The sequence below is a fragment of the Macrotis lagotis genome, chromosome 1 (genome assembly GCF_037893015.1).
Source record: "Macrotis lagotis isolate mMagLag1 chromosome 1, bilby.v1.9.chrom.fasta, whole genome shotgun sequence".
Taxonomy (NCBI): domain Eukaryota; kingdom Metazoa; phylum Chordata; class Mammalia; order Peramelemorphia; family Peramelidae; genus Macrotis; species Macrotis lagotis.
The window spans coordinates 440,973,560-440,992,868 of NC_133658.1; the positions used below are offsets into that span (position 1 = coordinate 440,973,560).

General features: G+C 35.1%; 1 protein-coding gene and 1 pseudogene across 5 annotated transcripts in view; both read right to left on the reverse strand.

Annotated features, from left to right (window-relative positions):
- PACS2 (phosphofurin acidic cluster sorting protein 2) overlaps positions 1–19,309 on the reverse strand; it is a 342,997-nt gene that overhangs the window by 145,112 nt on the left and 178,576 nt on the right. For 3 of the 5 annotated variants that reach the window (XM_074213318.1, XM_074213322.1, XM_074213319.1), the window contains 3 exons: positions 18,445–18,518; positions 15,277–15,357; positions 5,731–5,790 (listed from right to left, as the gene is read on the reverse strand). In XM_074213318.1, the coding sequence (XP_074069419.1) occupies positions 5,731–5,790; positions 15,277–15,357; positions 18,445–18,518 (215 nt within the window). The remainder of the gene's footprint in view (positions 1–5,730; positions 5,791–15,276; positions 15,358–18,444; positions 18,519–19,309) is intronic. The other 2 variants (XM_074213320.1, XM_074213321.1) reach the window with 1 other exon arrangement.
- Positions 5,797–8,061, reverse strand: LOC141506501 (NADH dehydrogenase [ubiquinone] 1 alpha subcomplex subunit 1 pseudogene; annotated as a pseudogene).

Genomic DNA, 19,309 nt, shown 5'->3' on the forward strand with positions numbered 1-19,309 from the left:
ACTGGAGGCAGTTGTTTGCTGGTAAGTATTTAAAAATTGTCTCTAATTAAAAAAAAGTATATGTGACACTTTTAAGCTCAATTTACATCATTAACATTTTCTACACAATCAACAAAACAATAAATTAAGTCTTGATTTGCAGGGTTTTCTTATTTCTGAGGTATAAATGCTCAAACTGAAAATTTAACAAATGGCTCTAGTTAGATCTAGTACAACTTGGTCTGGAGCCAAGCTGTTCAAGCACAAGAGATTTCTAAGGAATAACAAACCATAATAAATCTACATGAGATGAAGAGCCCTTCTCTCTCTGCCACATGTGGCTTTATTTCTCTATGCCTTTGCATATGGACTGTATACTCTGCTGTATCGCATCCTTCCTCAGAATCTGTCACTTCCTTAAAGTCAGCTCAACCACTGCCTTCTACACAAAGTCACAGTGAAAGTTAGTGCTTTTACTTTATAACTAATTTGCAATTAACTACCTTATATTTATTGTGTCTTCTATTTATTTCTATATTCATGTTCTTTCCTCTGACAAAAGGCAAACTCCTTGATAACAGGAAATTGTTTCCTTTTTATCCTTAGTACCTAGCAGTGTATGGCACAAAGCACACTTTAAATTGTGGAGATATGGGAACATGGAAACCAAATCCCTAAAACTCCAATGAGTTTTCTCTTGGAGGTGGGAATGGGGAGCAGGGCAAACAAGGCAACTATATGTTTGGATGCTTATAAAGATATCTGACAGGCACATGTAGATTGATATAAAGAATAACTTCTTAGCAATTATAGCTGCCAAAGCTGAATGAAATGCCTTGGGAGATAATAGGTACTATTCTAAATGGAGGACTTTAAGTAAATGCTATTAGATATTTTACAGAGGGAATTTTTGTTGACAAATGTTTTGGATTGTTTGGCCTTTGAAATCCTTCCCAAGAGAAGCTATAATTCTATGAATGAATAGTTTTAATCTAGTAAGAGAAAATTTAATAGGAATAAATGTTAAGTCTTACATTTATGTTCAAACAGTATAGGATAGAAGAGGCAAATATAAACAAGAATCAAAATAAAAAAATTCTGGGAATTTTTAATAAACTGTGAGCTCAATATAAGTCAAAAGTTTATCACAGAAACCTAAAAGACCTCGCACAATCTTAAGTTACATTAACAAAGACACAGAAATTTTTAAAAATGACAAATTTTAGTTCTAGTATAGTCAGAAGATACATGTATCACTATGTTCAGATTTCCGCAAATGACATACTTAGGAAAATTCAAGGACAAACTGGAATGCTCCTAGAAAAGGGCAATTCCCAATGAGAAGATTGGGGGATATTTAAACTGAGAGTGAAGTTGAAGACAGGAAATGATACGTGTTTTTAAGTATGTGAAAAGCTATCAAATGGAAATGAAATTAAGTTTGTTTTTTTTTTTTTTGGTACCTAGAGGGTAGAACTAGACATAACGGAAGAAACTATTCAGAGAGAAATTTTGGCATAAAAATAAAATTTCCTAGCAAATCAGAATTATCTCCAAATAGAAGAGGCTATCATAGGAAACAATATTTTTTTTGTCATTAGCTGGAAGGATTTTTTGGTGATAATGTAAGGAGATTGGACTAGAGACTTCTGAGATTCTTTTAACTCTGAGATTTTTGTGATTTTAATAGACTTTGATTTAAAAATCATCTTTGGCTACTGATCCTCCTAGTTCTTGAGTAGTGAGTACCTCATGTGGACCATGGCATCTAGAACAGTTCCAGTCACCCAACACTTATTTGCTGGTCATTTTCTTGAAATTTGTTTTGCAAGAAGTGGCCCTACTGCTTTTAATACAGTCCAATTGGTCTAACCAACTTTGGAAGCTTAGTCTAAAAAATGAAGATGAAACTTTGTTTTTCCTAGGATATTTTTCTATTAGCAATCATCCTTGGCAAGGCAATCACTCAATTAGAAGACTTATGATATACAACCCACATATTCATTTTAAGCTTTTAAAAAATGGGTTTTTTAAATAATTTTTTTATCTAATAATTATTTTTAGAATCACTACAAGTTATTTCTAGAATCACTGCTTTAAAATGAATCACAGTACTGTATAGTAAAATAATATAGTTTTGTAAAAGGGTTAATAAAATGTAACTCACTCCCTTATAACAGCTTAAGGTAGGAAACTATGGGTATAAAATATTGCTTACTGCCAGAAGCAGATCATGTCTTAATTTTTCAGAAATTTTCTCCCCCATTTTGTTAGAAACAATGATTCAATGATTTTCTGGGTATAAGAGAGGACAAAGATACATTCCTTGCATTTAAGAACAAGGAATATGAATAAAAATAAAATAAAATGAATCACAAACCTGGTTTCAATATTTTACCAAGTTAGTTGTTTAATTGGAAGACACTCCACCCAAAATGTAAGTCAAGAAAGATCTGGGGGGGCAGAGCCAAGATGGCGACAATAAAGGATCGAGTCTTAGGCGCTCTCTGATAAAACTTCGAAACTAAGGACTCTAACTAAACTTTCGAGGGACAGAACCCACAGAGGGACCCAGCAAGGCAGTTATCCTACTCAAGGTAACCTGGAAAAGAACAGAAAGGCTCTGCTCCCCAGGGTCGGAGGGGAAGCCCGCCAGAGGGGTGGCCTGCCAGAGCAAAAGAATTTCAGCCTCCCAGAGGCAGCCCCAGGGTGCTGGGAGCCGTGACTCACAGCAGCGGGGGAGTTTCCTGACCTATGCCCCAGGGAGCACCGGGCACAACTTGGGGGAACAGCAGGGAACCTCTGCCAGAGTGAGCATGTGGAGCCCAGCCCTCAGGGCACACAGCAAACAGCATGGTCTTTCAGCAGCCCTGATCCAGAAACAGAAGCAGGTGGAGCCCCCAGGGCATGAGCCCATTGAACCTAGGGAGGGGAGTGAAGAGAGAGACTGCAGAGCTCTGTCCTCTGCCCCTGGAACAGGACTCTCGGGCTCTGAACACATTCAGATCCTGATTGCAGTCCAGGCTCCCCCATAGAACAGCAGGGCTGCCCGCCACCTCAGCCCCATGGCAGAGGGGGGGTGCTTATGGTCATTCACAGACCAGGAGGAAGGACAGAGCCTCACACACTGAGACCCTTGTGGGAGTGTCCCAAAAGCTCAGCAAGCACCCCAAACTAGGCCCAGGCTGGGAAAATGAGCAAGCCGAGAAATAAGAGGAGCGCCATTGAGAAATATTTTGCAAATGAGCCCAAGAAGGATCAAAATACTCAGTCTGAAGATGAGGAAGCACAAGCTCCTGCATCTAAAGACTCCAAGAAAAAACAGAAATTGGGCTCAGGCTATGACAGAGCTCAAAAAAGACTTTAAAAATCGAATGAGGGAGTTAGAAGAAAAACTGGGAAAAGAAATGAGAGAGATGCAGGAAAAACATGAAAATGAAGTCAGCAGCTTAGTCAAGGAAATCCAAAAAAATGCTGAAGAAAATAGCATGCTAAAAACCAGCTTAGGTCAAATGGATAAAACAGTTCAAAAAGTGATTGAGGAGAAGAATGCTTTAAAAAGCAAAATTGGCCAGATGGAAAAAAGAGATAAGAAAACTCTCTGAGGAGAACAAATCCTTCAGACAAAGAACAGAATTCAGGGAGATTGATGAATTTACCAGAAATCAGGAATCAATGCTTCAAAAGCAAAAAAAAAATGAAAAATTAGAAGAAAATATGAAATATCTCATTGAAAAAACAACTGATATGGAAAACAGACTTAGGAAAGATAATTTTAAAATTATTGGAATACCTGAAAGTCATGATCAGGAAAAGAGCCTTGACATCATTTTCAAAGAATTACTACAGGAAAATTGCCCTGATATTCTAGAAGCAGAGGGCAAAATAGAAATGGAGAGAATCCACCGATCCCCCAGAGAAAGAGATCCCAAAAAACCAACCCCTAGCAATATAACAGCCAAGTTCCAGAACTCCCAAGTCAAAGAGAAAATATTACAAGCAGCCAGAAGGACACAGTTCAAATATCATGGAGCTACAGTCAGGATCACACAGGACTTAGCAGTAACTACATTGGAAGCTCGTAGGGCTTGGAATATAATATACCAGAAGGCAAAAGAGCTTAGAATGCAACCAAGAATGAACTACCCAGCAGGGCTGAATGTCCTCTTCCAGGGAAAAAGATGGACTTTCAATGAACCAGGGGAATTTCAAATGTTCCTGTTGGAATGGCCAGAGCTGAACAGAAGGTTTGATCTTCAGATACAGGATTCAAGTGAAGCATAGAGCTTGGAGGAGTGTGGGAAAATATGAGGGACTTAATGATGATGATGAACTGCATGTATTCCTGCATAGAAAAATGACACTGATAACACTCCTATGAACCTTCTCAGTTAATAGAGCAAGTAGAGGGAGCTTTTATAGTTGAAGCACAAGAGAAAGCTGAATTTGAAGATAAAATATGGTATAAAAATGGAGTCAATAGAAAAAAGGGAAATATAATGGGAGAAAGAAAAAGGAGAGGGGGAATAGACCAAGATATTTCATATAATAAGATTTTTCTTTATTACAATGAGCTATTGCAATGATATGGAAGGGGGGAGGCAAGGGGGAATAAGGGAACCTTTGCTCTCATCAGAGGTGGCTAGGAGAGGAAACAGCATATATACTCAATGGGGTATAGACATCTGGAATAAGAAGGAGGGGGAGCAGGGGGAAGGGGTGGGGATGTGAATAAAGGAAGAGAGGATGGACCATGGGGGGAGAGTGGTCAGATATAACACATTGTCTTTTATACTTTTAGCAAGGGGCTGGGACTGGAAGGCCTGTCCAGGACCATAGGGCCAGGTGGATGCTGGGTCTAAGGGGTGGTAAGGGGGCTCAGGGCCTCTTGGCCCCAGGACCAGGGGTCTGTCTGCTGCGCCACTCAGCTACCCTACAGCAGAAAGGAGAGAAAAAATATAGTACATGGTAGTGGAGAAATAAGAAAGGAAGGAGTTGCCATCCGCAATGGCAATGTTGGAAAAATATGGAAGTAACTTTTGCGATGGACTTACCATAAAGAATGTGATCCACCCGTGACAGAGTTGTTGGTGTTGGAACAAAGACTGAAGCACATTTTTTATTATTATTATTTGGGGGAGGGTGCAGGGCAAATGGGGCTGGGTGGCCTGCCTGGAGATGCATAGCAGGGTGATCGTTGGTTGTCTGAGGCCGGATTTGGACCTGGGTGGTCCTGGCTCAAGGGCCAATGCTCTGTCCACCACCCAGCCACTCCTACTATTATTACTATTTTATTTTATTTTGGGTCTTTTTTTTCCTTCTTTTTGGTTTTTGCAGGGCAGTGGGGATCGGGTGGCTTGCATGTCACATGGCTGGGTGATTGTTGGGTCTACGGGGCTGGATGTGAGCTCGGGTGCTCGTGACTCCAGGGCTGGTGCTTCAACCATTGTGCCACCTGGCCATACCTACAATTATTACTATTATTTTTTTTAATTTTAATTTTTTTTCTCTCCTTTACTTTATTGCTCAAGCAAGTCTATATTTATGGGGGAGGGGGTATTTAGTTTACTCTTAAACAAGAATATTTTATTAATGTAAAAAAACACATTTGTATAAAATGAGAATTAAAAAAATAAAAAAAAAAAGAAAGATCTGGCACAGAGAAAAAGAGGCCTTGGGAAAATACTTGCTTGGATGTATTCAAATATGATGCTATCATTATGATGAAAGAAAAAAAATTAGCTCACATACCTCATCAGAAACTTTGAATCTTCGCAACAATGCTACCACCTTCTGCTTGAAGTTTTGTTGCTGTAAGCCAAGGAGAAAATACAATCAGTAATCAAGAGAAACAGCATCCTTCTGATGGTACACAAGATATTGGTCAATTTGATACGATAACTTTAAGTAACTTTAATCCCTTAGGATCTTTTCTCTTATTGACATAGAAGATTTTTCTTAATAAAGTAGAGCGTTATACACTGCAGCAGGAATAATCTATAAATAATTCCATTTGGATAGTTCCCTACATTGGGAAGCCCTTAAGCTTGACTTGGAGAACACAGGCCCTCAACAAAAAACTTCAACTCATTAGAAAAATGTCATTAGCACTGCAAAAAAAGAAACTCAGGACAAATCAATATGGAATGTCATGTTATTGAACTGCTGGGATGCATATAGTTTTTATATTTTATGTTTCCATTTTTCTATACTATCTTTTAAATATTGCTTTTATTAAATTCCAACATTGATTGACAGAATTACCCAAAACACAACTTTGGCACATTAAATCCAAGAGCATTTTAATCAAAATACTAAATTATCATCTAAGTGTTTGCACACAAATTAACAATTTAAGTTTACTAGATAGTCCAAGCAAATACCATTAATAGGTTATTCTCTTGAATGGTTTAAGAGCACACCTGTGGTTTCTTATATGAAGATTGAATAATTTCCTATCTTTTGAGGTTATAACTCCCTCTTTACTTCCTGTTCTTAAGATATCCCCCCCTCATGGATGCTTATGAGTCAAACAAATCTATATATGTAATATCTATTCCTTTTATTCCTATTCATGGGTTGCTAAATGAAGCTAGAAAAAACTATGGTGACTAGGTTCACTATATATTTATGTTCTATAATTTCAACCAGGCACTAATTCTAGCAAGGTAATTCTTTTACATCTCCCTAATTAATTCACTATCCCACTCACAGCCCAATAGCTTTTCCAAATTTTTTAATTTCCTGCTCAAATCTGTCATAGCTCCTATTATCCCTAGCTCCAACCCTTACAGCTGAAAACTTAGCCTGATATTTGCCTAAAGAAATTGAGGTCATTCAACATTCTCAACTCCTCTTTTACCCATCTCAAATGAAAGTGGTGATCCCTTCCCTTTGCCAAGTTTGCAAGTTTCTCTCTATGCAAAAGTAATCTCATTTCAAGTTATCTTCTCTAGCAGATTTCCCCTTCTACCATTCCTACTCTTACTAATTTTCAGTATGTCCTTGTCTACCGGTTGCTTCCTTGCTGCCTTTAAACAAGCCCACATCTCTACTATTCTCAAAACCCCTCTTTCTCCTTGAATCTATCCATAAATCATCATCCAATATCCCTCCTCATTGTTATAGGTAAACCCTTTGAAGAAATTTATCTAAAGTTGAATGCCTCCAATTTCTTTCCTTTTATTTTTTCTAATTCTCTGCAGTCTAGATTCTGGCATCATCCTTCATTAAAATTGTTCTCTCCAAAGCTACCAATGATTTCTTTTTTATTTTTTTTTAGTTATAATATCTTTAATGGACACCAGTCAATGAACTGTATAAGTGTCCTGCAGTCATGAAGTCGGGCATCATGTATCCTCTTTATGCTTCATTGGTTATATTCTCCAACCCCTTAGCCTCATAATAGTGACTGAATCCTGTCCCTTTCCAGCAGATTCCACTGGTATCAATTGTGGGCAATTCTCTTTTCCATGCTCCCATTGGTGTACTTTTGGATGAGAGCAGTGCTGATTCCTGGAATAGTCAGACACATGCCCATGACGGCCAGGCCTGGCAGAATCTCAAACCACATCTTAGAGGCAACTCGTGAGCAGCCCAAGCTGAGAGAAAGAGTACCAATGATTTCTTAATTGTTTTTCCTCAATTTTCACCTTCTTGATCTCTTTGAAGTCTTTAATACTGTTGATAACTATCTTTTCTTGGTCCTATTATTTCTCTAGGTTTTTATGACACACTTTCAAGAACCCTCTATTTTCTCTGAATTCTCCTACCTGTCTGACCCCTGACAATCTATTCCTCAGTTTTGTTTGCTGAATCCTCCAGACTATGACTACTAACCTTGGGTGGTCCTTTCTTTTTTTCCATATAAACTATTTTTTTTAAATGAACTCATATCAACTCAATGAAGATGACTGTCAGATTTAATTATCCTCAAAGGTTTCTCCTGATCTCTTCTGTCTTGCATTTTCAAATGTCTACTGGACAACAGGATGTTCTATAAACATTTTAACTCAAAATGTCTAGTAATGAACTCATCTTTGTCCCAAATTCTTTTCTTCTTCCTAACTTTATGACTGAAAGAGCATCCTCCTCCTCCTCCTCCTCCTCCTCCTCCTCCTCCCCTCAGTCACCAAAACTCTCAATTTAGGTGGTATCTTATCCTATCAATTCTATATTCACAATCTCTCGTATATATATATATATATATATATATATATATATATATATATATATATATATATATATATATATTTCCTTCTTTCTTTTGACATAGTCATCACAATGGTAGGGGATCTCATTACTTCACGTCCAAATTATTACAATTAAAGTCCTGTCTCCCAGATTCAAATCACTCCCCAATTCAATTCATCCTTCACTCAGCTATAAAGAAGATTTTTTTCAAGTGCAGGTCTGAATGTTTTATTTTCTCAATAAACTCCAGGTGGCTCCATACTTACTTCCAGGATCAAATATAAAGTCCTCTGTTTGGCTTTAAAGACTTAAAATCTTCACAACCCCTTATTAACTTTACATACTCTGTAATTTAGTGACCCCAGGCTCTTTGCTTTTCCTCACACAAGTTATCCATATCTCTTGACTTTTCTCAGGTTGCTCCTGTGCTTGGAATTTTTCCTTTCTGTCCTCCATCTCCTAGTTTTCCTAGCTTCTTTGAGCCTCAACTGAAATCGTACCTTCTAATAAAAACTTTTTTCAGATCCTCCTTAATATCAGTTTCTTCCCTCTAAGATAATCTCCAATTTATCCTGTATATACCCTTGTTGTGGTTGTAGCTTCAGTGCTGTCTCTCCATTACACTCTAGAAGGCCCTTGAGGGAAGTAGTTTTCTTTCTATTTCCAGAGTTTAGCACAGTATGTGAAACACAGAAGGCACTTAAATGCTTGCTGACCTGAAAATATTCTTCTTTTTCAGCAAGTGGTGAAAGTTACATAGTTAACTGTATTGTATCTATAGCAGCCTTAATGCACCACTCAAATATATGCTGATTACTTATTACTTATGATCTTATTTGTCATTACAGCTATTATTAATATGATAGAACCTTTTACGAAAACAGTAAATAAAAAAATTATACATGGTTAAAGCCCCAAAACCATCTTTAAAAGAATTAACATGGCCTGAGAAATTCTATTCTTCTCTGAAATTTTTATCCGTTCATTTTATGATTGGGGAATTTGTAGGCCAATTCCATAATTATATATTGATTCTCAATTTCAAACCCTAATAGCATCTATGAGACCATATACAAATATTATAATGTGCCTTTGCTTTAATGAGAGATTTTTTTCCTTTTACCTTATCTCTGAAAAACGCACAATAAAAAGATATCCATGACATTATCTTGCATCCCTAACCATCCTCTCTAGCATTGGTTGTACCTTTTTTTCATACTGCCCTGGAAACTAATCTTAGAAAGAAGCTAGAATATCCCTTATTATCAGTGCTTATTATATACTTTATAAGTATTTATTTCCACTTTCATTCTTCACCTCCCTCCCTCTTCTCTCATTTGAAGTTCATTTTCAAATTTATGTCATAGTATAGTACATACTGGTTCTAATTCTTCTCTCAAATTTCTTACCTCTCGTCTTTTTGTCAATTAAGTTTTGACAAATCCCATCCCTGTATTACACTCACCAATTGACTCATTGTATCCTAGCCCTGTCTTATGTGTTGCTAAATAAAACTGTCAGAAGTTACTCAAATGAGATGATTACATCATAAATTTGTAATCTCAACTAGACCCTCACTGTAACAAGGCAATCCTTTTATTTCTCTCTGATTCTCTGTGGTATTCATCACAAAAGACTATTCCAAATTTTCTCAAGTCTACTCTCCCCCCAGTCATGAGGACATGACCTCATACTTTTTACTAAGATATACCTCAAAAACCCGTGTCATCAGTACCCATTTTCTCTAGTCTTTGGAGATGAGGTCTCCTTTTCTTTATAAAGGTTAACTCTTCTGCATGTGACCCTGATCCCATTCTCTCCAGTAAATTGCTCTCTGTTAATCATTTGGTCTTTCTCTAATCTCAGGCCTAAATCTACTTGTCCTTAAAAAACTTCACTATACAGTGTCAACCCTTCAAACTGTCATCCTATAACTCTTCCCTTCAGTCAGTCTCCTAGGAAAAACCGATTAAAACCTCTTCCCCTATTTCTCTCCCCTGTTCAGCATGGCTTCAGTTCTCATCATTCAAAGGAATTTGTTCTCTCCCAAGTCACTAATGATTTCTAACCGTGTCCTTCTAGAACCCCTGAAGTTACTTTGGGTTTTTGTTGGCACTATTCTATGTTCTCTTTGTACCTGATCATTTTTTCCTTAGTCTATTTTGCTGTATTATTAGCCAAATTAAAAATTCACTAACTGTAGCTATACCAAGGTTCCTTCTTGGGCACTGTTTTCTCTCACTTTCTAAGTTGGTGTCCTATAAGCTCCCATAGGCTTAATTACCATTCAAATATGGATCTATTCCCAGATGTACATATCCTAAAGTACCACATCACCAACAGCTTTTTAAAAGTTTCAAAATGAGTGACTCACAGACATCTAAAATTCATGTGTCCAAAATGGAACTCATTAGCTTTCTGCCACCACCCACCATCAATCCCACCTTTCCCCTAAACTTCCCCTATTTTTTTGGAAGGCATCACCATTTTTCTATTCTCCCAAGATGACAACCTTGACATTATCACTGACTCTTTACTCCCCCTCATCTCAGATATTGAATCAATTGCCAAATTTTGCTATTTATAACTCCACATGATCTTTTACCTGTCTCCAAGTCACTGCTCACTAAAGCTACCACTTTATCTTATTATTACTTTGTTGAATTAATTCAATAGTGTCCTAATGATTCACCCTACCTAAAGTCTTTCCATCCACACCATAACTACCGTAGTTACTTTCCTCTTATCATGTTACTATCTTAATAGAATCCTTACTTCCTTTAAGACAGCTCAAATTCCACCTTCTACAAGAAACTTTTCCTGACTTCTTAAGCTATTAGTGCTGTCTCTCAAAACTACATTGTATTTACTCTTTATATGCCTATGCATGTACATATTTTCCATATTGACAGAATGAAAGCTACTTGAATCCTTATATTCCAAGTGCCTAGTAGTAAGTGCTTAATAATTTAATGTATGTATGTGTTTATATATGTATATATATATATGCATATGCGCATACACACACATACAAAATAGAGGAAAGAGAATTTATTTACGGGGCCTTAGCTGATCAATTTTAGTGCCAATCTATATATCATCAGTTCAAATAGTGAGTTTCCTTTTTAGTGTTTATGTCTTATTCTTCTAAAAAGTTGCTTAGAATAGGCCTTATAGGATATAATTTCACCCAGGTAGAGGATCTCAATGATGGTATATATAGAAAACAGAAATAAAAATTTTATAAGGTAATCTAAAACTGATAAAACAGACTTGAACTGATAAAGTATGATCAGATGTGGTAGGAAGCACATTGAATGAACTTACCAGAGCTACTCTCTGGTGTAAAATTTAAAATTGGAACATTCATGACTTTACATCAATCTTGATTGCTTTGTTATTTTTTGAGTTGCCATTTTGAAAGAAAATGCTACTGATAAAAAATAAAAATAGGATTAAAGTAAAAAAAAATTTAGGGAAAAAATCATTTGTAACTCCCAGTCAACTAGAATGTTAAATAAACTGAGGAAATTTTGTTTACTTCAGAGATAAAAATTGATTTTGAGTTAGATTTTTAAGTTATATGAGACAGTCTCTGACAAACTGACACTTTTCCTAGGCTATGATCTGATTTATTAGTAAACCAGTATTTTAAACAACAATAACAAAAAAATCCATGTAGATGCTTATTCTAAGGAAACATACTTCTCTTAAAAGATAATATGATTGCTTTGAAAATTCCCTCTCAACACAGCTGTTGTAATATATATGTATGGAAATGGCCTGAGGTGAAGTGTTTGGATTTTTTTTTTAAATCAAGACAGACAAAAATTAAGCAATCAGGTATGGTAAAAAGAATGGTTAAAAAAAAAGTATGAACTAACTGTGTATTTCATTTTTAAGTTGGGTAATTTCACTTAAAATGCTAAAATTTTTTCAGGTAAATCATGTATTTAACAGGTGTTCTTAAATTATAGCAATTAATTATAGTAATTGCTTATAAATCTAAATAGCATGTGAAAGACAGTGGAGATTATTAGGTAAAAACCGATGTTGGAAAAGTAAGCTTTGAGCAAATCCCAGGGTCTTTAAAGAGAATTCTGAAATAAAACAGAAGCATCATATCAAACCCAAATCTGACAATTCAATAGCAAAATTATGTTTTAAACACTTTCTGGTCAAGACATTTGAGAAGCCAAATGAAATAACATGAATTAGTGTTAGTGTAAAAATAGATTTACCATGTTTGTTGGTATGGTGTACTGTGCTTAATCAGATGAATTTTCTCCCCAAACCATATTTTTTTTTTCCTTCTTGTGCCTAAGATAGTCAAATTTGGAGCTACATTTAAGGCTTAAACAGTGGCAAATATGTTAAATACTCTAATATATTTATGAATTACAATTTGCTTTTCAAAAATCCAAAACTATAAAAGAATTTTCAAAGCAATTGTAATTATATACTATAATAGTAAAATGTGCAAATCTAATCAGTGAAAGAGCTAATTTCTGGGATCAATCAGTAAAAGGGGAAGTAATTCTATCCCTATTTAGTGACTCTTAACTTCATGTTAAGCCTCAAAAAAGAAACAAACTCTTGGATTTGGTCATTCTGTGCCTTTTATATGACTCAGGGGGTTACAATATTTAATATACCACTTATATGTATTTAATCATAAATCTACATTTAACTTGTAAAATTTCTTGTCTAGTTAAGATCAAGGTTTTCTTTTATCTGTGTGACTTTTTTTCTTTGAAATGCTAGGAAAAAAGAATTTTATTTTATAAACCTCCATTTCCAGAATACCAGAGCACTAGAGTAAGTAACTTTATAAGGCAACTAATCAAGAAGTACAATTCATTTTGCTTTTAAGAAATTCTCTGATGTCAAAGATTAGCATTATACCTAAATTTATAAGTCAAACATGATGCTGAAGTAGGGTGCATCAGATTTCCATGTTATTCTTCATCCAATGTGGCAAAGATGAATTAAAGATTTTATCAATCAAGTCTTCACTTGCTCTTAAATAAACTCTTAGAAAGACAAGTAATCTCAGGCATCAAAGGGCAAGGGTTCAACTAGATGTAATTAGAGGTCCCTATCAGATATAGTTTCACATGATGAAATAAAATTAAAATTTAAAGTTCTGCTTTAAGAGATATTTACACTTAAGAAAAAAATAAGGCTTTATTCAGTTTATTGATAAATTCAGAATTAAATTTTAGACAACCTAAAAAATGCTCGTGTATATAGTATTAATCCATTCCATCACTTGGGAAACTTCAACATTGTTTTAGCTTTATATTTTAGTATTTCCACTAACCTTAGAAAGAATCAGAACTTTCAGACACATTAAGTTGAAGAAGGGGGCACACACACACACACACACACACACACACACACACACACAAAGTAGACTTGAAAACTTGTAATCAAATATTGTTAAGAATTTCTGGTTGTCTACCCTGATCATTAGTTAGGGGGAAAAAGAAGAAATAGTTCTCTTACTTATTCATTCCCTAATTATTAGGGCTTCAATAGAACCTGAATATGTTCTGCCTCTTTGTATTGAATACTGAAGGAAAATATTAATAGAGAAAATCTTGTAAGAGTACAAGGAAAAGATCAAGAAATTAATTTGTAAGAGTCTAAATAGATTGGAATTTGTATAATTCATAAATAGGCCTAGAACTCCTTTTAGAAAAGCTAATTTTCCCCAAATAAAGTAATGCTACATTGAGCACCACTGATTATACCATAAATTGTGTTGGGATTTGGATTTTCATGAATTGAGCAACTTTTGCTGCAAGACAAGAATGGAAGAAGAGAAAGTATTAATATCATGAGAAGGAAACAACAATGACATAGAAAAGTTTTCGAAAATGGTCAACATACATTCTTCTCATGGGGGGAGAAAAACTTCAGGAATCTGATTGTCTTTTAACCTCTTGCTTAGGAAGGCACCAGAGTATAATATTTTTCTATTAGAATTGGGCACAACATGCAGGATAGTATCTTGTACAAGCAAATTTTCAACACCTCATCTTCATTTTCTTAGCACATTCCTTTAATAGGGTCAATGAAGAAAGGACAAGATGTTTCATAGGTTGCTCTCTATATTTATCTTTCATTGCCTTTTCCTTTAGCATTCTATAAATTAGTTTGATTTCAGACCAAGGCAAGTGAAACTAAATTAAAAACAACAACCCCAAAGTGAGACAGCAGATGGAGGTTAACTTAACATGTTTTAACTCTTTTGGAATTTGGAAAGGGAACTTAAGGGATGTGTTGCTATGAAGAACATCTAAGCAATCCTGCTCTCTTTTCTCAAATGTTAAGTATTTTCTTAATCTAAAGCTGCCAAACAGTAATAATTAAATGTTACCTCCATCCCCAAATTAAAATCAAATATAACATATATATTTGATACCTTTCTTGTGGATACAACTATTATAAAATGTCTTAAGTATTATAAATAGGATGTCTTTAAAAAAACCCGACTATTTTAACCTCAGAACAAGGTGAATGAATTAATGTAATCTGAGAATTGGAACAAGTATCACTCTTCTGAAGAATATAAAATAATATATATTCCTCAACTACCATCTGTGAGAGGGGTTACAGAGCAGGTATTTTTACAGTTTAATAGATGGAGAAATTACCTGATTTATCAGCAAGGGTCACTGACTGAAATGATAGCAGATCTGGTACTAGAATGTACTGTTTCTTGACTTCTCATTTAATGTTTTTGCCCACAAAATAAACTGCTTCCCCGTTTGTGACGTATTAACTTTCTTTATTATGTCACAAACTGATACCAAAATAATAAGTCTTATTTTGCTCAAAATGTTTATTTACCTTATCTCAGGATAGTAAACCTTAGTCTTTTTCAGATATAAAAAAACAGGCAATGTCTACATCCTTTTAAGTCTAAGATTACTATCATGAAACTTATCCTCAACTATTCATTCAGTAGAATTTTTCTTTTTTTCCAAACTTCTCTCTTTCCCAAATCAAATTTAGCTTTATTGAGCTCACCAGCTTCAAATACAGCCTAGGCAAAGCCCCTCAAATACAGTGTTAGTAAAACTAATTTCCACCGACCCTGGTTATGGACGTCGTTCTTACTATCGATCTCCGCTGTTTCTTTGGCTTCCCCACATCATACTCATCATCGTCCAAATCCTAGAGAAACACAGAAGTCAGTGATACAAAAATGCTTCTTTTATTTAAAAATCCTCATCAGCACAAACAATACTGTACAAAACAAACTGGTATCTGTGCTACCATGTGGAGTGAATTCACTGCAAATTTTGAGTTTCAAGTTTCCTAGACTAGCAAGAATGTTGTAAAGCATTCAGAAATGATTACTCTCTTAAGAAAACAATGGAGAAGAAAACAGACAAATGAAATATATCAAGTGAGAGTTTGGTACAGTGGGAAAAAAAGCACAAGCTCTGGAGTCAGTAGATCTGTGTTCAAATATTGCCTTTGATTCTTATTTATGTGACTTTTGGCAAGGTCTTTGGAACTCTATTTCCACAATTATGATATAAAAAAAAATTGGATTAGATGGTTTCTGAAAATCTTTCTGGATATAGGTACGTGATCCTAAGATAAGCAACTCAAAGAAATTTTTTCTTAAGAAAACCCCATATCTTGCTTACAATGTAAAACAGGAAGAATTTTCAAAGTGAATGTTAAAGAGGACGACCTTCAGGGTAAAGTGTCATTTAAGGAACATGTCACTTCAAAGCTGACTGATTCTGCTAATTATTTCTGATAGGAATAATGGAAAACATAAGAATTAAAAGTGTAGTCTTTGGTGGAATAATATTCTATTCATTCATATACCTGGAATGTCTATAAGTAACTTCCATCCAACTCTTAACAGCCACTAAGTAGTTTCTTAAGATATCACGTATGCTTTCTTAAAGGGTCACAGTGCAGACTCCAGAAGTGAGAAATAATGTCTTTTAATCAGAGGGAAAAAATGAGGTTCCTGAAAGACTCAAATCAAACGATTTTCATGTTCTATTAACTCTAAAGGTGTTCACATTTTTTAGTTAATTACTAAGCATTTAAAATCAGCAAGGTTATAGAGTCAAGAGCAGTAATCTTAGTGTCAGTAGCTATATGATCCATTAACAATTCATTTAACATTTTGGAGCCTCATTTACCTTATCTGATTAAAGATATAAGACTTCACTCCTAACAATAATATGATAAAAGTTTTTTGCAAACCTTAATTTGGAGTTAATATCAAAGATTGAATGGCAATAGAAAGAAGAGAGAGAGAGAGAGCGAGAGAGCGAGAGAGAAAGAGAGAGAGAGAGAGAGAGAGAGAGAGAGAGAGAGAGAAAGAAAGAGATTTCAGATCTTGTCTGGCCTTTGGCTGAAATCACAGTTCTAGGACCATAGGGCATCTTAGTATATATAACAGCTTTCTCAAGTAGACTTCAAAATCAGTTTGTATCATTCTTGTCTATAGTAATGCTCAAAGGTATCTAGAGTAACTGCCTATATGAGTAATGGTAAAAATGTCTTGATTCATACTTGAACAAGTCAAAAGATTCCAGAGAGCACCCATTTCTCATGATTCTCGTTAGTTTTGCTCTGAAGTTCACAAGAACTAATGGAAAATAATACTATATATAATTAGAAATGTCTCAAATAAATATAAATAATGACAGACATGAAGCTAGACACTAGACTTCAATACCAAAAGAACTTGTGATTTCACCACTTTGGTATTCCTTTTCCATCTATAGGTAACATGTACCATATAATGAACCATAGTAGGCACAGTTGCAGTTTTTTATGATTTTGTTTTTGCAAGGTCATACAGCTAAGTATTAAGTATCTTAAGTCACATTTGAATTCAGGTCTTCCTGACTCCAAGGGCTGGTGCTCTACCCATTGAGCGATCAAACTGCCTCAATAGAGCTGGTAGGTGAAGCAGTGAATAGAGCACTGGTCTTGGGAGTCAGGAGAATGGGAGTTTGAATCTAGTCACTTAACGATTGCCTTGAATTCAGGACCATCTATAGACATCCTGATTCATATCTGTCACTGATCCAGGTGGCTCTGGAGGAAAAAGTGAGGCTGGTACTTAGGATAGCACCCCCTCACTCAAATCTAATTCATGTGCTTGTCATGGCATCATTTCCCTGATGCCATCATTTTCTTTGAGAGCAAAAGATAAACACCATAGGTATCAAGTTTTCTGTGCCTTATTGCTTAATTTAGATGAGCTGCTATGGCTAAAAAAAAAAAGTCTCCTGGCTTCTCAATTTTCAGCGATGAACCCCTGTGGACTTGCCTGGGATACCCCTCAGATGACAGAGGCATAGCCTGGACCCACAATCTCTAGTTCAGTTGGATAAGTTGGGTTTTTCCTCCAGCTTTTCTGGCCTTACCAGCTTGGGTCTTTTTGTGAGATTCCAAGACATTAGCAGCAGATTTAGTTCATGAGATGCCATTTATTATCTTAGAAACCTTAATTTTACAAGAAAATAGTTTTGGAACTTAAGAAGAATGTTGATTTATTTTTACAAATCACCAGTGTGGTCACAGAGAACAGATCAATATTCTATACTTATTTATTTTGTCTTACGTAAATCTACTACTCCTATTCCTACTGCCTTTTACTCTAAGATCTCAAGACATCTAAAAATTATCTCATTTTTCATCACAGATCTCTATCATTCAAAAAATAAAGGTCATGTGAAAAATAAGGAGACTAAAATAAGTGAACAATGAATTACAAGGATTTCATAAGTAAGATAGTGACAGAATCACGATTAGAATTCAGTTAATTCCCGTTAAAAATGATTACTTCCTTAGAATCTCATCTGTCTACCTGAGTCAAACCCCTCAAGTGGAGAACCAGGTAAAATTTTCCTGAATGTAGGGGCTACTTGAGAGAAAGACTAAGTAGAAAAAGAAGATCACAAATGGTCAAGATTCCTAGACACACATGGGACAACTAATACAAAATACAATTTGATATCTCAGGAAAAATGATGATGATGTGAAAATGATGATAAGTTATTTATAAATAACTTATGGAAGCTCTTTATATAAGCTAATTCATTTAATATTTCTATAAGAAATAGCATTATGTCAAAGATTTTGTGCCTACTCTTTTATTATTTTTTTAGTATCTAGTTGCAATCAAATAATTTATCAGGATAGTATTAATTTTCTGCCATCAAATCTTTTCCATGCCAGAATATACAGCAATCATTGTCACAAAATAAGGTGAAATACCTGTCCTTGGACGGCATCATCACTGGCTTCCTGTTCTGAAGAAAAGCTCTCATATTCTTCCTCAGAATAGTTATCTGTGAATCAAGAAAGAGAACAATGAATATCTGAGATTCTTCTTCAGCAAGACGCATTATTGTTTACATGTGGTTTTAAGGCTAACTTTCAAAATACAACAAAGACTGGTATATTTTCTTCTACAACTAACCAATATATAAAGACAGATTGTTGAACACGATATAAAGACTATTTAATCAATAACAATTGTTGCACGGGATGAACAGAAAAATTCTTTTTTTGGGGGGGGGTAGGTTTTTGCTAGGCAAATGGGGTTAAGTAGCTTGCCATACAACTAGGTACATATTAAGTGTCTGAGGCAGGATTTGAACTCAGGTAATCCTAAATCCAGGGCAGATGCTCTATCCACTGAGCCACCTAGCCAACCCTCAAAGAAATTCTGTAACAACAAATCTTGATAAGATTCTATAACCAAGAGAATATATAAATATCTATATCTATATATCTATATCTATGTATGCATGTATATATATATAAATATATCATACTTGGTGATTTCAATTTTAAAATGAGAAAAAGGTTGGCAAAGTATGTTAGATTACATGACACAATATTAAATTAGCTTGTCAAAAGCTAATTGAGAAAAACATTTTATTAAATACTACCTCAGTCATGGATAATATTTTTTGAAAGAAGTCAGAAGATACTCCAAGTTGCAAATATTGAATACTTATAACAAAAAAAGTTCTCATCCATATATAATACTTTTTTGAAAGAAGAGTCAGAAGATAATTCAAGTGGTTAATAGTGAAAATTACTAAAAAGAAAAACTACAAGGAAGTTGAAATAC